Genomic DNA, 22,309 nt, shown 5'->3' with positions numbered 1-22,309 from the left:
CAGAAGAAGAATTTTACAGCTGCGTTAACTAATATTGCAACTTAACCGGTTGACCGGTACGAGTTCTTGTAGTTTTTGTGCCAAAACTGGTACTGGTTTGTTTGTATATTTTTTATAATATTGAATTTTTCAATTCTGATTTCAGATTTGAATTCTGCGACCCCCGAAACAGTAGTGGACCAATTTTCGTCAAAATCCATCGAGAAACATCAGAATTATTAAAAGACGTATGTATATATGATCCATTACCAGTCAACCGGCTGATTTAATACAACGATCAAATTTCAATATCAAACTTTTATGCAGAGCTGTTTTATTCATACATCGAATTCAATGGTATTCGAATCAATTGCGCAGGTACATATAACTTTTCTTCCGACGAAATCTATACCTTACAAAACAATTCCCCTCAATTTCTCGACAAAACAGCAAGTTCCAACCGATTCAATATCACATATTTTATGCTTCGCAATAATATTTTCCAAGCGACACGTCGTGTACCCACAAACATACGACTCGCCGTCGCGACTTTTCCCTGCAATCCGAATAACCGCACCGCTACGGTCATTATAAAGTAAGATTACACAAAGCGTAAAAGTAAGAAAAACAAAAGGGAAAAATTATAATTTTCGCCGTGCTCCCCCCTTCGCCTTGTAACATTTCCCAGCCGTGAATTTTCCGGGGCTTAACAAAGTCTTTGGCAACGAGTGTATCAAGGGTGAACCAGGCGAGCTTTGGTTTTCGCCCCTTGAATATCAGTAGTAGTAGCCCTTGGTAACTAGTTTCTGAACAGGTCACCCCAATTAACGGTTCCACATACACCAGCCAGCACCACCCCTGGCGCCAGCCCCGCCCTGCGGGAGAAACTTATAATTGCGAAAGGAGCTGGCAATTATAATTGCCCCCCGGGCCGGGCTGTTGTAATTATCCAAAAACCGTCCGTGAGCCTGGGTTCATGTACAGTTGGCGCCTCTTCCCCCGACGTGACTTATTACCACTTCAACTTCCGGCTCCTGGCTTCACGACGACGCCGCGGCGTTTCTTCCCATTATTACTCACGGTACGATTCGCCCCTGTTTATCGAGTTTCATTCATTCGTCATCCGCGTGCATCGGATTAAGACGGCTCTGTCCTTCTGTAACGATTATTTCGAAGGAATGGATGGAAAAAGCTCAGTCGATACAGCGATTATGTATCAATAACGTGGTTAAGATGATTCGAGTAATTGTTTTATTTAAATATAATACGTGTAACTGTGTGATTGTGAGTATTGCACCGAGTAAAATTTTTAGTTCCGGTTACCGCTCAGTCTTTATTAACTATTATCATGTTTTACCACAATCGAAAAATATAGTTCTAGGTAGAAAATGAAAATTAGTTTTTTAGCTGTTACCGGAAAGTCTGGTATCCGTTGCTATTCTTTCTCATTACGATCACTGTTGCTATATTTTCTTGCAACTGTTGCAAAAATTGAATGCTTGTACAAAAATAAATTGACGTTGAAGCCTTGTTTAGCTAAAAAAAGTAGAGTAAACCTCAGAAACTGATTTTGCGTTGCAATTATCAAAAAAGGATCGACGATAGCGCAAAATGGTTACGCGTACCTCGTTTTTCGTAATTCCAACAATATTCGAACAGTTTTTTAACGATATATGTTTTACTGAATTTTTCTAGTTTTCTAGAAGGTCTGAACTTTGTTCATACGTTTATATTGGTGAAAAAAATACTTTTCAAAAAACAGTGACATCCAATAACGGCGACGTTTGCGTATGAAAAAAATTTCACAGTCAAGTTACACCGCTTTTCAAAATTGTATTGTTTTTGCTACCTAGCTACCGCAGCAATTAATCTACTGTGAATTCAGTTGACGTCAACGTGAAAGTTACGGTAACGGTAACTGGATTAGATTCCAGTCAAACTGATTGTCATATTTAGTAGAGTAAACTTTTGTTTATATTAACCATCGCTTGAACGAGCCCGGCAAATATGAGCCGAACGAAAATAGCCACTTTTGCGGCATCACAGCTTTGAGTGCTTTGCAGAAACAATGTGGAATTAGATGAAATCCCCGCAAATTTGCGTAACGTAGCCACCCGAACTCCCTTCTCTCTCCCGCTCTTCTTCCCCTTGCTTTTCCTCTTCTTCTCCTCCTTCTTGTTCATATTAAAATTTCTCCCGCAGCCCCGCGAGTCGGGTTAAATTGACGCCGGAGGCTCGGCCGAGGCTCGGCGTCGAGGAGAGTAAGATAGCCGCTCGGCGTAACTCTCTTGGTCTGGTAGCAAATCGATTATTTAAACGGTATATCGCATCCTACCTACACTCACGTCGTAACGGGGAGTCCACTCGTGAGTGCACACAAAGAATTACACGGAGTGGGATAACGGGACGATGCGATGGAAGAGCCGGGGGTCGGGGTGGAGGGACGGAGCCAAGACTCCGGTCAATTAAGTGCAGGAAATTAGAGTTTTAATTACGCAGTCATTCAGAAAATTACATCGGGGCCGCAAAGGAGGTGCTGCGCAGCCTCGAGGAGAGGAGAGGAGTGAAGACGATGACGGCTGAGAGGGTCTCCTTACCACCCCGCTGTACAGGGTGTTTTCCATTTATAACGAATAATGGCTTCCAATCTAGAGGATTTCATTATTTCCGAAACCCGACCGTGGCGTTGCCCTTTTTTTCCATCACCGTCTTCTTCCCTTTTGAATTATACTCGGAAAGATCGGTTTTGCGTAAGCGATTCTTGCGCTTATCTCCGCATTGTGTTCTGCTGGATTTAAAAAAAGCGGGTACTTGAACAGTTTAAACGATACATTACAAACGTATCGATACTTCGACAAAGCTCCAACGGATTTCCATTTTGCGGATCTTGTTGCCAACGGTCAATTGGATAAAGAATTTCCACAAACGAGAAGTTGACAACCGGCACACATCGTGTGAGTAATTGTGAAGAACCACGTCGATCTCGACGACGCTGTTAATTATCAAAAAGGTGTTCAAGCTGACCATTATGTATTTTAAAAATACTCCAAGAAGCCATTGCGTTATGCTACGGTTGAACATGCTCGCTCATGCTTTAGATAAAAACGTTGAATGTGTCACGGATTAGCTAATTTTGTCTCAAAAGTGCCGACCGTGCTTACAGTCTTTTTAGAGGTGGTTATAGTTAGTTACCTGCAACGGTGAAACGTCGGGTTTGTCCGTCTACGGATCCGTTGCCTTTTGTCCCACGGTGAACGAAGCGGCTAGGTGGTAACTGACGCAATGTAAATGAGTTAACTAGAGGATGATAACTACGAAACACCTGCTTCTACAGGAGCTACTTGGATGCAACCTTTCCTGCAGCTCTCTCTCTCTCTCTCTCTCTCTCTCTCTCTCTCTCTCTCTCTCTCTCTCTCTCTCTCTCTCTCTCTCTCTCTCTCTCTCTCTCTCTCTCTCTCTCTCTCTCTCTCTCTCTCTCTCTCTCTCTCTCTCTCTCTCTCTCTCTCTCTCTCTCTCTCTCTCTCTCTCTCTCTCTCTCTCTCTCTCTCTCTCTCTCTCTCTCTCTCTCTCTCTGCCGTTTTCTCTCTCGCACACGCGCAACTCGGCATTGTTCACTGGAGACTTTTTGTCTTCGACCAGAGATAAATTATCCTGACAAACAGCGTGTAATAATATTAGATGTACGTAACGGGGCGTAATTATCTTTGTGTTAGCTATAGTCGCCATTCACAGTTGAATAAATATATAGTCCCCCATACGTCAACTGTATCGACAATGTGCAATTTACCTCGGCTCACTATCGTCCTTTTTTGGTTTGCTGTGTTTTCACCTTTTAAAACAGCTCTGTAATACCAGATCAATTATTTCTTTCGTAGTATCGATGTGCTTGTCGATATTGTTTGTATTGCGAATGCGGTTAGGTGGAAATGAATCTCGGTGAAAACAGAACAAGCTTATAAGCTGGAAAACTGAGTTGTTCCACAAAAATGTTGAAAAAGTTTGTTTAATTTTATTTCCTTGATGTTGGATTCGTTTAATATATTACTTATAATAAGTGAATTTATTTTCCGTTCTCCAGCGTGTTTTATAATAATTTTAGCTATAGTAGTTTTTTTTCTGAAAATATGTTTGCAAAGAACCATCTCGATAACCGTATCTATAATATCGTTCCATTTTCTTCCAAGTTCTATTTGTTGATTGACGGAATAAAATTGTTGTTAAACTGGTTCATCAAAAGCTTCAAAATTTTGAAATCTCCTCCGGGAATTTTCAAACCATGCTTTTGCACGTCCTTCAACTGCTGTTCCAATAACTCATAATCTTAAATTATCCGGTACAAATTTGAGTCGAAAATAATCTTTCAAGTCACGCATAAAAATGCAACACAATTTTGGTATACTATCTTTTATCGAAAAATTGTTACTCAAAACTTGTATTTGTGGTCTGTTGTTAGCTGTTACGTTACTTGCATGTAGTCCGATTAAACTAATTTCCGCACGTGACGCGTCAATTTTCGTATTGTACTTTCTTTTTTTTTTGCCTCTTCTCCAATTGTTGTCCAAGAGTCTGTGTATCGTGTTATTATTCTGAATCCAACATTTTTGATTTAGTACGAACGACTTTAGCCGTGAATCGAATTTTGCCAACGGGCGTACCGATTTTATTTGTCGCTCGAAGTTTCGATCTGGTAAACATGGAATTACATCAATAAATTGTCCAGTTTTTTACAATTAATTAACTGGATTCTATCTGTTCTTTTTACTACTCACATTAAAATATAATCTTTAAAAACGATCCTTTTTCAATTCATGACAGATCACATTCACGCATAACGGAATAAAAACTATTATACCTTACACTACGATAAAAAAAAAAAAAAAAAAGAAGAAAACCATCGAATCCAACGAGACGTGGTTTTACGAAGATTCAACCGGAAGTAGGCAAAAAAGCTCGTTACACCGATGTACTACGTACAACGTAGATCGGAGCTTCGCGCGGGTTTGGCAAACGAACTTGGGGCGTGGGTAACGTAATCGATTGATTAGGTCGTAACCCGACAAAGATTGTGGAACATCCCGTACATTAGCAATCAACCGTCAGCCCATTCACTACGGGCATCGTACATATAAACCTATACATTTACGATACTGCACACTGCACGCAGCATACAGAGTCAGGAATACACCGCATCTGTAACTGATGCCTAACCCTAAACTACAACGACGAATCGGGGTGGCGAAGTGGCGGCGAGAGGGAGGGAGGGAGGGGAGGGGGCAAATCTAATTACATGGTCTGTGACGGCTGCTCGATGGGCGATCCTGACCCCCCCACCCTTTCCGCCCCCTCCGCCCCTGAACTTGCCGCGGGCCATTCGGTTCTCCACAGTGATATTACCTGGCCGAGTTGACATCCGGTTACGAGTTATACTTCGCTAGCGTCGAGTGGGTGGTGGGTAGGTTGGTGTACAGAGCTGCAGATGGTGGAGAGAGACACCCAGTCCGTTACTCGAGCATTAATTAATGCGGCTCCGATCTATTTAAATCGATTACACGAGTTGCAGTTGTTAATTATCTTCCCCTCCGCCCGGCCCCTTCTTTTCTATAGACTGGGATGCAGGTAACTGTATAAATAATTATAACTTAGCGTGTGCGCTTGTCTAATTTTCACTTTTCAACGCAGTGTTTGAAATTAAAAAAAAAATACTACAAACAACGTCGGTTCTCTGATGGAAGATTATTAAGCGAGGATTGAATGAAAGTTATACTCATAGGTATGGAAGAAAAAATATTTTTATACCGAGGACTCCTCTATACGCGGTGCATTTATTTTATACGGTTTGTGTTTGGACAGATGGTATGTGTATACCGACAATGTGTGTACGTGTTACGTTGGCGAAAGAGATAAGATCGGTAGATTAACTTCAGCTTGCGGTTGTACAGAACTGACATAATCAATTGCTGCGTTGTGGCACGCACTTAAACATCGTTAATGATTTATGAATCGAGTGCTGCTGGCTACGAGATAGCGAACATGTTTGAATTGTTCATTACAGCGAGATTAGCTTCGCGTATAGAAGTTTTGAACAACGGGTGACAGATGTCAGGAATTTGTCTGTTAGGTATTTACAGTACGGGAGGAATGTCAAGATATAGAGAAATGGATATAGAGATATAGAAAGTTGACTGGATCTAATTTTCGAAAAAGAATCTCTCATTGAAATCCAAGGCTGCAGAGGAAAACGCCTGTTGCAAACTGCGCACATTGAGTGGTTCATTATTTTTAGAAATATCGATCATCTTCAATTTGCATAAGAAAATGACAAAACAAGCCATAATACGTGTACGTAAAAACATTGGAATCGTATTGGTGTTCCAAAAATTAACAACGCTCGGGCCTTTCTGATTGGAATTCGTCCAAGGTGTTGAAATATCTTTCAAAACCATGGAGACATTGCTTTGATAAATTCAGCCTTTGAACGATTGTCATCCCGCAATGGATGCACGGATAAATTCTCAATACGCAGCTTTCTCAGGGATTCGGGTGTTCCGTTATTCTCTTCACAATTCAACCCTTATTCCTCAGTTTTTACGCGAACAATAAACCGCCGTCGCTTTTTAAATCCCACCACACCACAATGAAAACTACATTAACACAGAAAAGTACACGAGCCAAAATCGGTTAGGAAGTTGTAACAAAAGAAAAAAAAAAATCATCAAGTCGTTAACTGAAATAATCGAACGAAAACAATACAATGTAGGTGTAATACAGGTATGGAAAAAACATCCCCGACAGCGAATGAGCGAGTTGTCGGTACACGGGGTGAAAGGGATGCACGGGGAGAGGAAGAAATGGGGGGGGGGGGGGGGGGGGAGGAGAGGAGAGGAAGCCGTAGATGAGAGAGTAGAGTGTTAATTTTCGAAATGAAAATGAGACATCCATCTTTCACGAAATGCTTGGCACTCGACACTTGAGCACTCAGCCCCATTCTCTCACTCAACGCATTAGAGTAATGAATTAATTTCCATCCCACCCCTCCCCCGACCGACGGCAACCCGCCATCGCCACCCACTACTCGCTATCCTGGATTTAAAGTCTATTTTCTTAATTATAACCGAGCGACAATGGCGCCCCGCGTGTTATCACTTTGCTTAAGTAACGTGCCTAAAGTGCGGCTGTTAAGCGGCCGCTCTTATTTAGTAATTAGCCATTAAGATTAGTAATTTATTTAATGGATGGGAAATGAAATGTAAAAAAGTAATTTCTCTGCAGTATACGTATACATACGTATATATATATATATGTGTGTGTGTGTGTGTGTGTGTGTGTATGTACGTATGTATCGGGTATATGGACTTACAGTATTACACAGGCATGGCGCAGGACGCCAAAGTGGAACACTTGATCATCGAAATTGCGAGTAAAACATTACTACACTTGGGTACTTACGCCCTGCAGCCTGCAGGCTATCAGTTAATTTAACGGCCCGAGCCATCCCTTATGCTGTTCGATATTCGTCCATCGATATCCTATGTATATACATATATACGTACATACATACATATATATATATATATATATATATTATATATAGATATACATATATATTACATACCCACTTTCATAAATTCAATATCAATTCAATTTCATCATATAAAAATAACACCCCGTCGTCAACGTTCTGCTAGGCGGAATTCTCCGATTACATAAATTGATCGTTCATACATCCAGGTGCTTTTTTTTTTATTTTACATAATTTCTAAAAGCATTTTCACTGTAAATGTATATATGTATGTATATAAATCAATCTCGTCTGCATCTTAAGACCAAATCCAATTTAAGAGTGTTTACCGATCGTTGTTAAGAGCGAAATTCTGATCGAAGGGGAACTGTAATCGCGGAGAATATGAGTTTGAATAATTATGCAATTTATATAATCATTTCATCGAGTTGGATCGGGAACGAATCTTATACGAACTCCGAGTTCGTAAAAAAATATCTTGGTCATCGAGTGTTTTCTCGTTGATATTGAACTTGGAAGACTTACAAAACTGTAAATTAGAATGTAACAGTGCTTGGGATTGTTTTGACGTTCGAAAATGATTTCTCGAATGATCGAAGATGAAGTTTGACAAGCTGCTGAGCGAACATAGCCGCGTTGTTATTTCGAAATCGATTTAAGATCGCGATAAGAAAATTGTGACGGAACTCTGTTTGGATGTCGTAAAAATTTTGGTAGCAGAAGATATTACCGTATTCATGGGATTAGAAACCATTAAGCTTTGAGGGACAGTTTAATTACAGAAGCGATTAAACATCTTAACATGTGAACACACTCGAATGGTAAAGCAGGGAAAACGCGAGGTGGCAGAACCCGTGTGCGACCAATTAACATACTAATAACCAGCCGGTCTTGAGAGGACCAAGCGTAAAACCGCTGCATGGTTAAATTAAAACCTCTTAACCAGTCTAAGGAACGTGGAACCTGGTCCACTAGGAGAGGCGTGATTTTCTACGCGTTAGAATAATTGCTAACCCTATCGCGAGTAGAGCGAAAGGCACGGGGGATGAAGAAACATCTCTCGAGGAATAAAGAGGGATTTCGTTTCAGGTATCCAAATCGACGTTTAATTCGTTTTCTCGTCAATTTTTACTCCCGCTTCTTCTTATCGTCGCGAAAATTCGACGCGGGCTTTTCACGATCGCGAACGATAAAAATTCATCCAGTTAATTCGGTTCGCTTCGATGCTGCGGATGATCGAGGGTGGCTCAAACCCCTCGCTAGAATCTTAAAGATGAAAGTGGTTTCTTACCGAGCGTGGTGACGACGCCCACTGAACAATTTAAATCTTGCACTCTCTGTTTTATATGGGGTAGTTTTACTTTGACGGTAAAAAAGGTAATGCTAAAGTAGAATAAGAAGGGGAGAAAGCGGAAAAGACAAACTCTCCGGGGGGGTGGGGGTTAAAAGAGTCCGATGTATATTTATATACGCTGTGTCGCATCGTATACTTTTTCAGGTTTTTAAGCTAATTGTGTTTCTCCGTCGTTTCCGTTCTTGCCGATTCGTCCATCCAATTTTTTTACTTTTTTGTTTTTGGAAAAAAATCACGGTTTATATTATTTCCGGTCAATTAATGCGAGCAAAGTTTTTGAAAAATATTATGCAGAGAAATCACTGATTGCTTGGATTTTTATGTATACCTGTGTTTATAGATTGTGAAAAGTTTGAACCAGTCGTTACAGGAACACTGTACAAGGGGATAATATTCTTGTTCGTAATTCTTCGCGTCACCGTTTCGTATTTATACACTCGGGAGTTTTCTTAGGACGCGATTAAAGCGCCCCACATAAATGCGGCCCCTGCATCCGTCTTCTTTTCCCTCGTAACACGTTGCTGCATTTTCAATTACGCGAGGTTTATATTCACAAACATTTTATAAGGCAGGAATGCCGGAGTCCCACGCCAATAAGAGTGCAGGTCTACACCGGAGAGCATGTTAGGCATTAATACCGACGCTAATGAGCATTTCTAATTACGACAACGAGGAATAATTATAACTTATGATATTAAACCGCACGTGCACGAGAGGGGAAAACAAATAAAACTAATTGTTAATGGGAAGGATATTTCATCAGATTTATAACGGTAAAAACAACGGCAATCATTTTCTTGCGGACTAGCCCAGTTATTATACGTCAATTAAAATACAATACGCGAACAGTAATTAGCTGATTAAATCGAAAGCGAGAGGTCTGAGCTGCGTGTCGAATCGCCCTCTGCAACTCTGGTTTCTTTTCTCTTCTATTTACCTTCGCCGAAACTTGACTGGCCGCGGGTTTTCTTCAAGTTTTGAAGAATATCCGCGATCTGAAAGAAAGAAGAAAAAAAAAAAGGTGTTCTTGATTAGCGACACCGAAGAAGATTGGAAAAAAAGTATCGACCTACGAGTAATAACAACGATTGGATTTGTATTTGCGTAGATGTGAATTAGAGTTAGAATTAACGATTTTACAATTTTTATTAAATTTTTTAACGTCAAAGAAATTAACGATTCTAATACTTTATCTGCAAATCACTTTTTGCCACTAAAATTTTGTCAGTGCAACGAGGATTTGTACGTTCGATGCGCGGGACGGGCGACTTTGTTCCTTTTGTTACAACGGAAATTGAGATGGGTAAAAAAGATTTTTCGTCGTACCGCTCGTATGCGTAATAGGTATATACGTATACACGTACAGCGACGATCGATTGTTTAATAAAAAACCGTAGCTGTCCGGCGGTAAAGCCTTTACGCCGTTGTCAAATATCTCCCCAGCCTTTTATTACGGGAAACTTTTGATAAAGGCCAAATCCCTCAACCGCTAACTCTCTATACGTGTACACGGGGCGATAAAGCTCGTTCATTTTCGAATGAAATAAATAAGTCACCCGTTATAATCGGGAAATTCAAACATGGAATCGAAGAAAAACTGCTGCATCGACTCACTTTGTTAAATACCTGAATCTTACGATGTTGATTTAGAAAATGAAACGTATAATACATAAGAAACGGATATGGGAGCGTATTTTTTTTTTTATCTAGTTCTACCTATTTTATTGTCAAGAAACATCTGCAAGATAATAACGAAATAATTTGTCACTTGAAAGTTTGAACAACCGATTGCGCTTTTCTTTAGACAATAACAACAGCGCGACTGAATTCATATTGTTTCCCATTATGGTCAGTCTACTAACAACAAATACTCCGGTCCTTTTAATCGTTTGCGGAGAAAAGCGTTATTCATATTACGCGTAGCTACATTGCTTACAGATTTTCTCAGAAAGTTCCGCATCCGTGAACGGAATACCGCGACAAAACCTTAATCTTTCCGATTAACGAGCGTAAATTTTTCTTTCCCAGGGTGATTCACTTGAAGTTGAAAAATGTAACTATTCAAACGAATCGATAAATAATACGCGGTCCAAACATGAGCGATATTCAAATAATTTTACGTATTCTTCTCCACCCTATAATATAAAGCCAATTTTACATAAAATAAAGGAATACGTATAGATATGAATAATATATTGCAACGTTTTGGCGAACGTCACGAAATAAATACGGGTTCGGGAGCTTAATTGGCGAATCAATCAAAGGCGGAAATTAAATATTGAGAAAATGCCTTAATGACAAGGAAGTGTTTTCAATTCAACGCCCGAAACAAGACTGTTTTTACAATAATATCATTTGACGCAGGAACCTTATTCATTTTATGACACACGAAGTCTTACATGTCTTTTATCTGTGACGACTACTAGAACGGTTGTAAGGGTGATTTTACCCTTTCTAACAATACGTACGTACACGGAATAGACGAGTCTTTGTTTATTATCTACGATAATTAAGGTCGTGTATGACATAAATTAATGCATAACAATAAAAAAACGATCATCTTTCTCTCTCTCTCTCTCTCTCCCTTTCTCTGGCGCGGTCTTTTATCCCCCGTCGTCATTCCGATCGGTATCTCGTGTAATTTCACGAAACGATCGAGTCCCGCGATCTCATCCACCTGTAATATCTATACCGAAAAGAAGTCCCAACAGGGAACCGAAGAAATCATTCGCCTTTATTTATTCCCGGCTCTCTCTCGATCGGATCGAGTCCTTCTTCATCCCCCCCCCCCCCCCTCCCTCTCCGTTCACCCTCCCACAGGGCCTCGGATACCTTCGCACGTACCTGTAAGGACGGGGACACATCCAGCGGCCGATACGGCGTCGCGACGCTACCGAGAAGGGACGGGGTTTGGGAGACGACGGGCGTCGATGGGGTGGGAAAGCGGCACGCGTATCAAGCCGCATTGCGCATGAGTGGGATTTTCCCCGTGCGTGACGTCACCAGCTCAGTGGCACCGCGACGCGCGCGCGAGTTCATTCTCAGTTGGACCGCGGTGACGAACGTACACGGAGGCTGTCGGTGAGATAAGAGGTGCGAAAATTTGAGGGACGACAGGTGCGAAGAGGGGTGCTCGTTGCCCCGATACTACGCTCGTCTAACTTCCACCCCCGCCCGGGTAGGGAGGGAGGTAGAGAGGGTGGTTATCCGGTTACGGTGCGTCAGGATCGACGATTTTTTTCATCCGACGTATCGTCAGTGACGGATTGATTCGGTGCGGGCTCTAGATCGTTTGATATAAAACACAAGTGCGGCCCGTCGGTGCCTATTTATTTACACACGTACGCAGACACACGGAACAGTGTGCGGCGATTACAGCAGAGCCACGCGACTCTTGGTGGTGGTGGTGTTGTTGTTGTTGTTGTTGTTCTTGTTATTGTGCGGATGTTTCATCTCATCTTTGTTAATACGCAGTGGTGATACGCGGCGCAAATGGTTCGTTGAACATCCCCGAGGTTCGATTCGATCAGATGCTGACTCTTCGGGCCGGACTATCCATTCCGGATTTTCATCACCTTCTAAGCCTCGCCGTTGTCTGATGCCGGTGAGTCGACAAGATATTTGTATAACATGTTTCACCTGTTGTCGGGTATTTGATTCTATTCTTCGAAAGCATGATCAGGCGGCGGTGTTTTACCGCAGGTTTGTAAGGTAAATTTAAACTACACCATTTTGCATGCACTCGCAATGAAACTTGCTTATATACAGTTGGATACGAAAATCAAAAGCTCGTTGGAATTGAGTATCGAGTTCTTGTTATCGGTTTATTTTGTGTCTCGTGCTTTATAATATTATAATCCCACGAGTTATAAGGTATCCTGTGTTTTTCTTTTTTTTTTTTTTTTATGCGTGTGTATTCTACGTTCAATTCTAATAACACATCGACACGCGTTTCTGCGACTGACTCATTATACGTTATGAAAATCTTGTATGCAGCTGTTAATTATCCTGATTTTAATTACAAGCCGAGCCGTAATATTCGCACGGTTTTCCCTTAATGCCCGTGCATCCCACTACTCACGTACGCGCGATAAGGGGATCGAGGTTACAAGTTTTTAGGTGAGTTTTACAAAAAAATGTGAGAGTCGAATAGGCGACGCCGCCAGAGAGACCGACCGAATCGCTTATCTTTTCATCCGCCTTACCGTCTGCGGCGATATCTAATGAATCCGACCGCCGTCAAGTAAGTCGGAAGTCAATCTTCGCGGCCGGAAGCAGTCCTCCCCCCTTTCTCCTTCGTCCCCCCCCCCCCCCCCCCCCCCCTCCCCTCCACCCCCTCCACCAACGCCACAACCGCCACCCTTCAACTTTCCCCGCGGCGTCTCAGGCCCCTTTCATATCGCCGGCGCTGATCCTTCCTTCTCGCTCGCACTCTTCGTGACGAGAAGGCAACCCCTAAATGAAATCCTGAAATTAAAGCCGTATATTAACCCCACGGCGTCTCCTAAATTAAAAAACAACATTTTACGGCGAAGGCCGGCCTATCCGCCAGAGTTGTGCGCGGGGCGCCCTCTCCCTCCCCTCCCCCCTCTTCATACCCACCCCACCGATCTCTATACACACAGGGTTATACCCGGTCTCGACCGCCATTCTATTGTCCGTAAATTGCGTTTTTAAATTCGCGGGCTGACGCGGGGCGCCGGGACGCCGGGCGTCGGGGGGGAGGGCGGCGGAGAAGGCGCGTGGCCCAGTTAGCGCCTTTCCAAAATCTCCGGCCACCCCTGAATCGAATAGCGTTTTCCCTACCCTATGGCCTGTTATACACCAAGCGCGGTTTGCCACCGTGTAATGGATTCGTGGAAAACTTGGGTCGGCTTCTGCGGCTTTTGGTGCAACGGTTATGAGCGGGTAATTCGCTCGGGGAATCGGCGAGGATGTCATTGTTTTTTATCCCACCCTTTTTTTTTTTATACGATGTTAATTTTTTATTCTTTCTCTTTCATTTTTTCACGAAGAAAAGTCGCGCACTGAGAAAAAACGGGACAATTTTTCACGCTCTTTTTGGTTTTATTTACACATATTATGCGTAGTATTCTGATTCGAAAGACTAACGATTTCAGGTCTTAATTCGAAAATCAGAAATACGTGCACCGATCACGTATGTAATTTGGCCGAAATATCGAGTTTTAATCGTGGAAAATGTAACTATAAACGTGAACCAAGGCTAAAAGAAGAAAATATATTTTTAAATCTTAATGTACTTGTGCTTATTATAATTATCTTCGCAAACCATCTCTTACACGTTATTTTTCAAGATTAAAAAATAATACCGATTTGGATGAATTTCAGCCAAGTTTAAATAGCCTGTATCGCATAGCGACAAGATTGTAAAATTTTCAAAAATATATTTTTATTTGTTACATGTAACTGAATGGAAGAGGTTTCAATTAGTTATCATGAGTTTAGTGATTTTCGTTTATATAAATAGATAAATTGGCAATTACTGGCGTTTTAGAATCGAATCAGTAGGTACATGAAAAATCAGTTTCACGAGTAAAAATAAAATATTCTTTTCAAATCCATCAAATCTGAAATTGTTCAAAAGAAATGTTTGTCTCTCAAAGTCGAATCAGGGCGCAGCTAATTATACCAGTTGAAAAATACTTCCAATCGTTGATAATTCACGAAAGGACGAACTGTGCTATCTGAAAAAAAAGAAAAAAAAATCGAAAAGCAATTAAACAAAAGAGAAAAAAAAAAATGACGTTCCTGTCAGTGCACTCGACCGATCGAAAGACGTTACAGACATCGATGCAGGCATTCGCTGCTTGCTATACGCTGCTATATCAGTTCCGGGTCGCCTTGATTTCACGCTCGTGATTGGCTGAGTTCACCAAGTGAAGTTGGTCGGTCGCGGGCCGCGGATGCACACGTGTAAAATTAGCAATCAACGCTCTCCGACGACGGAGATTCGGCGGTGACCCAACGCTCAACGGACCGGTTGAAATTGGGCAGTCCTGAACCTCCGACACGGCTACCCTCGAGGAGGATCGAAAACCTCGGGTGAGCGTTAATTGTTCGCTTTTTACCGCCGATGTCCCGCGACGAATCCTCGACGCACAACGCGTTAACACCGACCTTTGTCGTTTGTGCCTCGCCGCTCGTCGGCTCGATGTGTACATTGCGGCCCTTAAAATCACTCGGAGAAATTACATTTTGATACAGCTGGTGCGAAACTTGATTAAAATGAAGGTCGGGCTGCAAACGCGTTTGCCGGAAATATTTTCGGAATTGTGAGATAATTTTATACGAATATGCTTTTCAAGATTACGCAAAGGGTCGATAGCGATTGGAAATGATCAGGTCATCTAGCCTTCTTGATATACTGTCACAGCTTATCGGTGAACGAGTAACGAACTTGTACGCTTGTTGCCTGTGACATGTAGGTACAGGATGGTTGTCAAGAACCCTAATCTGTGGTAGAATTTCATTTTTAACTCTAGAACCGTCTGTGAACTGCTTTAAGAATTGTTGGAAATCAACTATACTTTACGAAGTTTTCAAAGAAATTCATTGCAATTATACCTGAAGAGAGTGAGTTGTGCGATAGGAGGAATTTTGAATAAGTATTAACGACCGCTTTTCCAGCATTGAAACACATTTTTTTCCTCAACAAATTCCCCTTTCACTGAAACGCTGAGACAAAAGTCTCTTTATTTAGGTTCAAAGTCCTGTGGAAAAAGTTTCGCTTCGTTCAGTATCTCCTATTTCGCGATCGCGCATTGTACTAGGAATGACGCTGGGCGTAAAGAATATCCGAAATCATCAACGCGGAATTCGAGAATCTTCGTTTCCCACCGAAACGGCCAATCAGCTGTTCGGGCGTCGCCATATTTTCCTGCGACAGTGGCGCCGCGGCGCGAGTCGCGTCCGTCGGTTCGCGCAGGATCCGCAAGGTTTGGAAACGCTCCGTACGTTGGGAGCAAGGGCTGTATAATGGAAGTTGAAATTGGTCGGGCCTGTCCTGGCTGGGCAAGCGAGCGGGGTCGACGGGGAACGGAGGTGAAAGCGGGTGTGCCGTACGAGCAGCTATCGGCGGAAGGGAGAGGGTGGCGCATTCCATGCCGAAATTGCTTCGCACTGCGATCCGACCGAATACAAGGATCCGGTCTGAGGTTTAGGCTTTCGTCGTCAAAAAATACGTAGCCAAACCGTAGAGAAAGAGAGAGAGAGAGAAATAGTGCGGGATAAAGAGCGGGACGGACGGAATAAAGAGAAAGACGGAACGCCAGAGAGAGAGAGAGAGAGAGAGAAGCGTTGATTAAAACCGCCCTTCGAGCGAGCGAAGCCGGGCACATGTACACAGAGAGGTGAGCGGGTGTGTTCAGAAACAGTCGGCGAGAGTGGAGGTGGTAGGTGGTAGGCGAGCCAAGGCGCTGCTTGCTTAATTACTAAAAGCTAATCAATTCCAGGGAAGTAAAGTTTAAATTGCAAACTGAAGTATAGCTCTCTTCCTATAACGTGTAGGTGGGTGCGGGGGGGGGGGGGGGGGGGGGACACGAGCCACCTATTTCCACCCCGCAAAGCGATATTACTACTTACTACATTCGACGGAATTACCCGTTATGTACCTCCACTCCTCTCGTCCCCTTCCTTCCTTCCACCCTCCCTCCGTCCCTCCCTCCCTCCATCACCCCTCTGGATCGCAACACCCTGACAAGTCGTTGAAAATCAAAACTGCGTGTAATCCGACCCCTGTTTATTTATACCAGGATCGAGGGTGGACGGACGGTGAGCTTGCGCAATTCTGATGACCGGTGAAAATTGAAAATTTTTGTTTCATTTGTCAGGGGAATACGGATGAGGGAGAAATTTCACGTTACTCAATTCTCTTTTCTATCTTTAACGATTAATTACATGTGATTTCATCGAATTTAATCTCAATTTATTACGGCGAAATTGATACGTCATTGATAATAAGTTTAGCAATAATTGAATACATAAAATAATTGATTTCCTGGAATGTTTAATTTATTTTACGGTTGTCGGATGTGCGTTGGAATTTTACCAGTTTTGATTGCATATCGCAAGGCTGTGTATTTTAATATACCGATAAGGATTTTCTGTTTTTTCTTTGCATGTATTTTAGATTCGTGAGTCGCGTCAATTTTTAAAAATTAATCAAATTTGAATCACCTTCGTGTCACATTGTTCTCATTGGTGACGGGGATTGAATTTTATCCGTGAAAAACGTGAGAAAATTCAGGTGATCTAACAGTAAATTTTTTTAAACCACCCTTACGATGTGTTTATAGCCGAATTAAAATTTCGCACACATGATTTTTTCAACATTAATCCATTTAAAATTCGAACGCTCATCTTTTTCATCTTCGACTCTTTCGGTAGTTCTTTAGCGATTTAATCATCATATGCAGTGTAATTGCTTTCTTAGAGGCTAGATCAGTTAACCTGATTATTATAAAAAAAAAGAATCTCCTTGGAAAGACGTAGAAAGGTAAAACAAATCTGCGAATGCTGGCTCGCTTAAAGCTCAAAGATTAATGGTTGCCGGGAAGGATGGCTGCGAATCGGATAGTAAACTTGGTCCGACTACGTGTGTATAATATACGTATATCATATACGTATAAATGGTATGTACACAAATGCACGGGGTATAAGTCGTTACCGAAAGAGCGACGTCTCTCTCTCTCTCTCTCCCTCTCGCTTCTCCCTTATTCTTTCAATCTCACTTATTTCTATTTCTCTCGTTGTTCCCCCCGCGACGTCTGTCTCTCTTCACCACTCTTCTCGGCAGCCCTGTCGCGAAAACTGTATCAACTCTCGACCGTTGGTAAAACAAGCAATAAAATCAATGTCGTTACTGCCAATTCAATCCGCAAGACACATTGCGCAATTCCACGTAGGTAGGTATACAATTTTACGCCAGAATGCCCCTCCCGCTTCTATTTACTTCGTCAGATAAGGTACTCCCTTATTCTCTGTATAAATCCACACACACACACACACGCATATATATACCTAAGCGTGCCTCTATGCGTACCACACCACCTATAATTTCAGTTAATTCTCTTGTTATTACACTTACAACACAAATAGAAATAATTTCAATCATCCAACGCGTCTTCTTTCAATGTCCTTTTAACCAAATTTTCATTCACTTTTCCCGTCGTTCGAAAGTTGTACAAGAAACATTTTTTCTCACCATCAAATTTTCTTCACACCCCCGATGCGCGCTTGCCCGATTCGCACGGTCACACTTTGATGAAACCGTACGCTTGAGTGCGCTTGCGCCAAGTTTCTCGCTCATGCGCAATCAGGCTGACCGACGACGTTCGTGCGGTCGAATTTAAGTTGCTCGGGGTTTTCGAGGTTACGTCGAGTGTCGATAAATTTATAAAGTATTTTAATTACAGAATCGAACGAGTGTGTGACATGATCACGCGATCTCGACAAACTTTTGTGTATCATCAATTATTTATTAATCGACGAAGTTTTAGCCGGCGAAATTAGGATTATGCGGTGTTGAAAATTCTTTTGAAATATTTGAATCCCGGTAATCAAACATCAACTTTTTCCTCGCGATATGGGTTATTGACCGTATATGTATACAAATGTTATACGTATATATATATATATATATATATATGTATATCTGTGGTGTTATGAATAAAATACGAGTCGCTGGACAAACGAATGGTAGGTACGTGGATATATAAGGTTATTTTCGCGTGGGTGCCTTGAATTTCGGAGGTCTGCGCAGACTTAATTTAATTCCAATCCAACACGCGATCTCGACTCGTATAATCCAATACGTCGAATTACCTTGTACCAGAGTTAAGCCCCCCCCCCCTCCCCCCAACCCTCCCTCCTCCCCCGCCCAGCCCCTGACGGCGCTTTTCTAATTTTTTAATCAAATTATACGCCAACCTCTCTTCCTCTCTTCCACTTCCTCTTTCTCCGTCTCTTCGTGTATTCATCCCCACCCCCCACCCCCCTCTCCTATGCGGTGAAACGCTATTAGTTTATAGTTGGCCGCGTGTATTGGACAAAAATAATGTATTTGGCCGGTACCGCGGTTGCATGGTGGGGGGAGGAAGAAGAAGGCGGAGGAGGAGGCGAAGAGGGGTGGAGGGGCGGAGGGGGAGGGGGCTGCGGGTTCACCCACTTAGAAGGATGGACTGTGCGAAATTGCGAAAACTAATTCCATTTCGTCGGCGTATAAGTCTTGGCTTCTCCGGAGGCAGTAAACCAATCACATTAGAGGCGCCCTCTTCCCCTCCACCACCCCTCTCCACCGCCCGTTGCCGCCTTTCCCCCCTCACCAGCCGGCATCTCGCTCGCCAACATCACCGCAACTTCTGTTATCCGCTTCTGCAACCCCCACTTTCTCCTTTTCCTTTTCCTTCTCCTTATTCTACTTCTTCTTCTTCTTATTCTTATCATTTTTCCTCCCCGTTTTCATCCTCTTACGCTTCTTTTTATTTTACCCCCGATGACCACGTGCCCCCGGATATCATGTTCTATACGTTTTTTGGTTTCTGATCGACGTGTGCAGTCCAGCTGCGTCGAGTTGATACCGAGAACTATGGGGGTGTCTTTGTTGAGGGAGGAGAAAATTGTTGTATCACGATTTTTCGGTGGGCCTACTTATAGGTTGTACGATGTACGGTGGAGGACGATTTGAAAACGGTTTCAAAAGATCCGCGAAAAATGTAGACTTATAGATTTTCAGCGAATTATGGGTGTGTGTGTGTGAGAATGTAAACTCATTTCACTTTATTTTTACTCAAGTTCGTTTCTGATTTTTGTAATTTTGCTCCAATTTTGGTTGTTATTATAGAAACTCGAAATAATTTGTTTGGAAACCCTTCGATACCATGTTGTCAAACTTTTACGAAGATATTTTGAAAGCTTTGGGTCAGAACAGTTTCATACAGATTTTATCTTCTTGACAGAATTGTAAATTTTTTTGGGTTACTTATTTTTTCTCTCAAACTTATTTGAAATCCGTTAGAAATCTTCGGAGAATTTATGAAAGGATTTAAAGGATGTATCGAGGAGTACAAATATTTTAAATCCATTACGATACTATGAATTTGCAAATAGGTACACGATTTTTAATTCCTGATTAAAACATGAAAATGATCACTCCAGGTCTGTGAAAAAATTTTTTCATTGTTAATCCACAAGACTACGAGATTCATTTTTGACGAATCAGAGTCTGGAAATATTGCTTATTTTTATTCTTTTCGAAATGAAAACTGGATAATTGTAAATTGTGAATACTTTTTATACGTATAAAAAGCCGCCTCTGAAGCAAAATCAAAGTGTTCAAAACTGGATGATATTAATACTCTCGAATTCTCGGATGAGATTCGCTTATTAATAGTAACTTCGGGCAATATCATTTACGATTCAACGGCGCAAGATTCAGTAATTAATTACATCGGATTCCCATCGGGATTGAATCCAGCAAATATAGATTCATGCCGGAATGAATGTTACCGGAGCCAACTTGGGTATCCTCTGATATTTGCCTCTCGAACCGCCGCGTGTAGAACCAATCGAATCGAATCGCTCAGACTTTGAATATCATTATATCATCATTTCGTTTAATTAATTATCATACCTGTAACCTTTCTTATAATGTATCATAAAACGAAACTCATCGGGGACCGCGACGATGATCGTTAAACGACGCGTATCACGCAGCATTCGCCTTATGCGAATGCAGCAGATCGAAAAAAACGCGAGAAATCGAACACAACGTACAGGGCATTCCTTAGGAACTCGGTCAGCTTCTAATGGGTTTTTTTTTCACCATGATCAAAGCGCAAAATACGGTTTGAAGCGATTAAATCGTTTTAGTGTTAGAAAATTTATGGATCGTTATGAAATATTTTCAGAAGTGGAAGTAATCTTCTGTTCTGTTTCTGTTCGTTTTAATGGGTTCAAGAAATTTTAACCAATGATTTTAACGTCGCTAACGGCTTCTACGAGGAAATAAATTTATAAATTAACGTGTCGATAGGTTTGTGAATTAATTATAACTAACCTGAATTAATGAGAATTAACTGGATTACTAAAAATTAACAGAAATATAGAGAATTAACTGAATTATGAAAAATGAAGTCAAGTTGATTTGAATTAGTTTGGATTCGTGCCAGAATTATCTGTTTACAGAGAAGAAAATTAAATTGAAATCAAAAATTAAGTTGTATTAAAAAGAAGTAAAAAGAAAGCTTCGAACTAACAAGATATACAAAAGAATGAATTGAAATCACTTTGAATTAGGGTGAGTCGTCGAGAAAAAATGGATATTCATGAATTGAAATGTACCAAGTTGAATGAAAGAAATCTATATAAATTAAAAAAAAATTAATTTGAAATAAAAAAAATCAAATCGAATCACACGAATTTATTTAAATCAATTCAACTCAAAAAATGATTGCGTCACTCAAATCTTGATTTACTTCCTTCTCGAAACTGACGGTTGTCCAATATTAGAAGAGTGGTGAACGAATGAACAAGGAATGGACGTGCAAAAAAATATCCGAAAGTCGTGCGACTGTTTCTTGCTCAGAGTTGGGACAACGATGCAAAAAGTATTTATCAAACTCAGGATGATTATTGTGAGCCATTGGTCACGTTTTCGTGGAATACCTCTTACTTATACATATCTACGCTTTGACACGCAGCTATTGTTACATCTACCGCATTTTAACCACGGGAATTGTACCAATTAATATACATTCACATATATGTAATAATATGCATGCTTCTGTATATATTCACACGAAGCCGATATGTAATTTTCTGTCAATTAACTTATTATAATTACATCGTTTCCATATTTAGCGATCCGATTACCTCCCAGGCAATTTCTCTCCGTCTTCTCATCCCTGCACAAGTGTCAGCTGTACGAATACACGCGTATGTACAAATATATATATGTATATCTACGCTGCACCCTAGATCGCGTGATGATGCTAATTTTATTAATAGAAAAATAATTATGAGACGAAAAGGGAATTAAATTAAAATTCAAACAGGCTCAAGTGACATGCGTGAATATGTACATATATATATGTATATATAATATTAATTATGTGTGTGTCTAAACGTATAACGATGTATATCCGGTGTGCAATAATATATTATTTTTACATACAACTCGATAGGTAATATGTTACACATGGAAACCGTTGTGACAATTTATCGGTTTAAATGGATAAGAAGATGAAGAAGAGGAATAAATTAATCAACAAATGAGCTGCCAATAAGGACAAGAAAATGAAAAAGGAACAGAAGCTTACCTTCTTTCTCTCACGGCGTTACAACTAGTACTTATGTACGTACGTGCAATTCGCAATCGTATGCATGCGTATATCTCGAATGAAATTAAGCCGCGTAATGAGACACCCTCGTTCGCTCAC

At 41.3% G+C, this 22,309-nt stretch overlaps 1 protein-coding gene and 1 long non-coding RNA gene across 8 annotated transcripts in view; one reads left to right on the top strand and one right to left on the bottom strand.

The window, feature by feature from the left end:
* Nucleotides 1-205: 205 nt before the first annotated feature.
* The window catches only part of LOC124220825 (LIM domain only protein 3-like), a 111,351-nt gene continuing 89,247 nt past the window's right edge, over nucleotides 206-22,309 (top strand). For 4 of the 5 annotated variants that reach the window (XM_046630144.2, XM_046630143.2, XM_046630138.2 and 1 more), the window contains exon 1: nucleotides 11,918-12,456. Coding sequence is in view for 2 of the 5 variants with exons in the window: in XM_046630138.2 (XP_046486094.1) it covers nucleotides 12,451-12,456 (6 nt within the window). In the remaining 3 variants the exon portion in view is untranslated. Of the gene's footprint in view, nucleotides 228-11,917; nucleotides 12,457-22,309 lie in introns of those variants that run through there. The other variant, XM_046630140.2, reaches the window with a different exon arrangement.
* On the bottom strand, nucleotides 1,652-3,290 carry LOC124220826 (uncharacterized). Of its 3 annotated transcripts, XR_011177444.1 has the most exons (3): nucleotides 3,172-3,270; nucleotides 2,495-3,071; nucleotides 1,652-2,272 (listed from the first exon to the last, which is right to left on the bottom strand). It is a non-coding gene; the product is annotated as an uncharacterized lncRNA (long non-coding RNA). The 3 variants fall into 3 exon arrangements; XR_006883674.1 differs by lacking the exon at nucleotides 1,652-2,272 and having other exon boundaries at nucleotides 2,445-2,971; nucleotides 3,172-3,290; XR_006883675.1 differs by lacking the exon at nucleotides 1,652-2,272 and having other exon boundaries at nucleotides 2,445-3,071.

Source organism: Neodiprion pinetum, chromosome 6 (assembly GCF_021155775.2).
Source record: "Neodiprion pinetum isolate iyNeoPine1 chromosome 6, iyNeoPine1.2, whole genome shotgun sequence".
Lineage (NCBI taxonomy): Eukaryota > Metazoa > Arthropoda > Insecta > Hymenoptera > Diprionidae > Neodiprion > Neodiprion pinetum.
The sequence above is the reverse complement of the archived record's forward strand: the minus strand, read 5'-3'. Positions and strand labels throughout refer to the sequence as shown.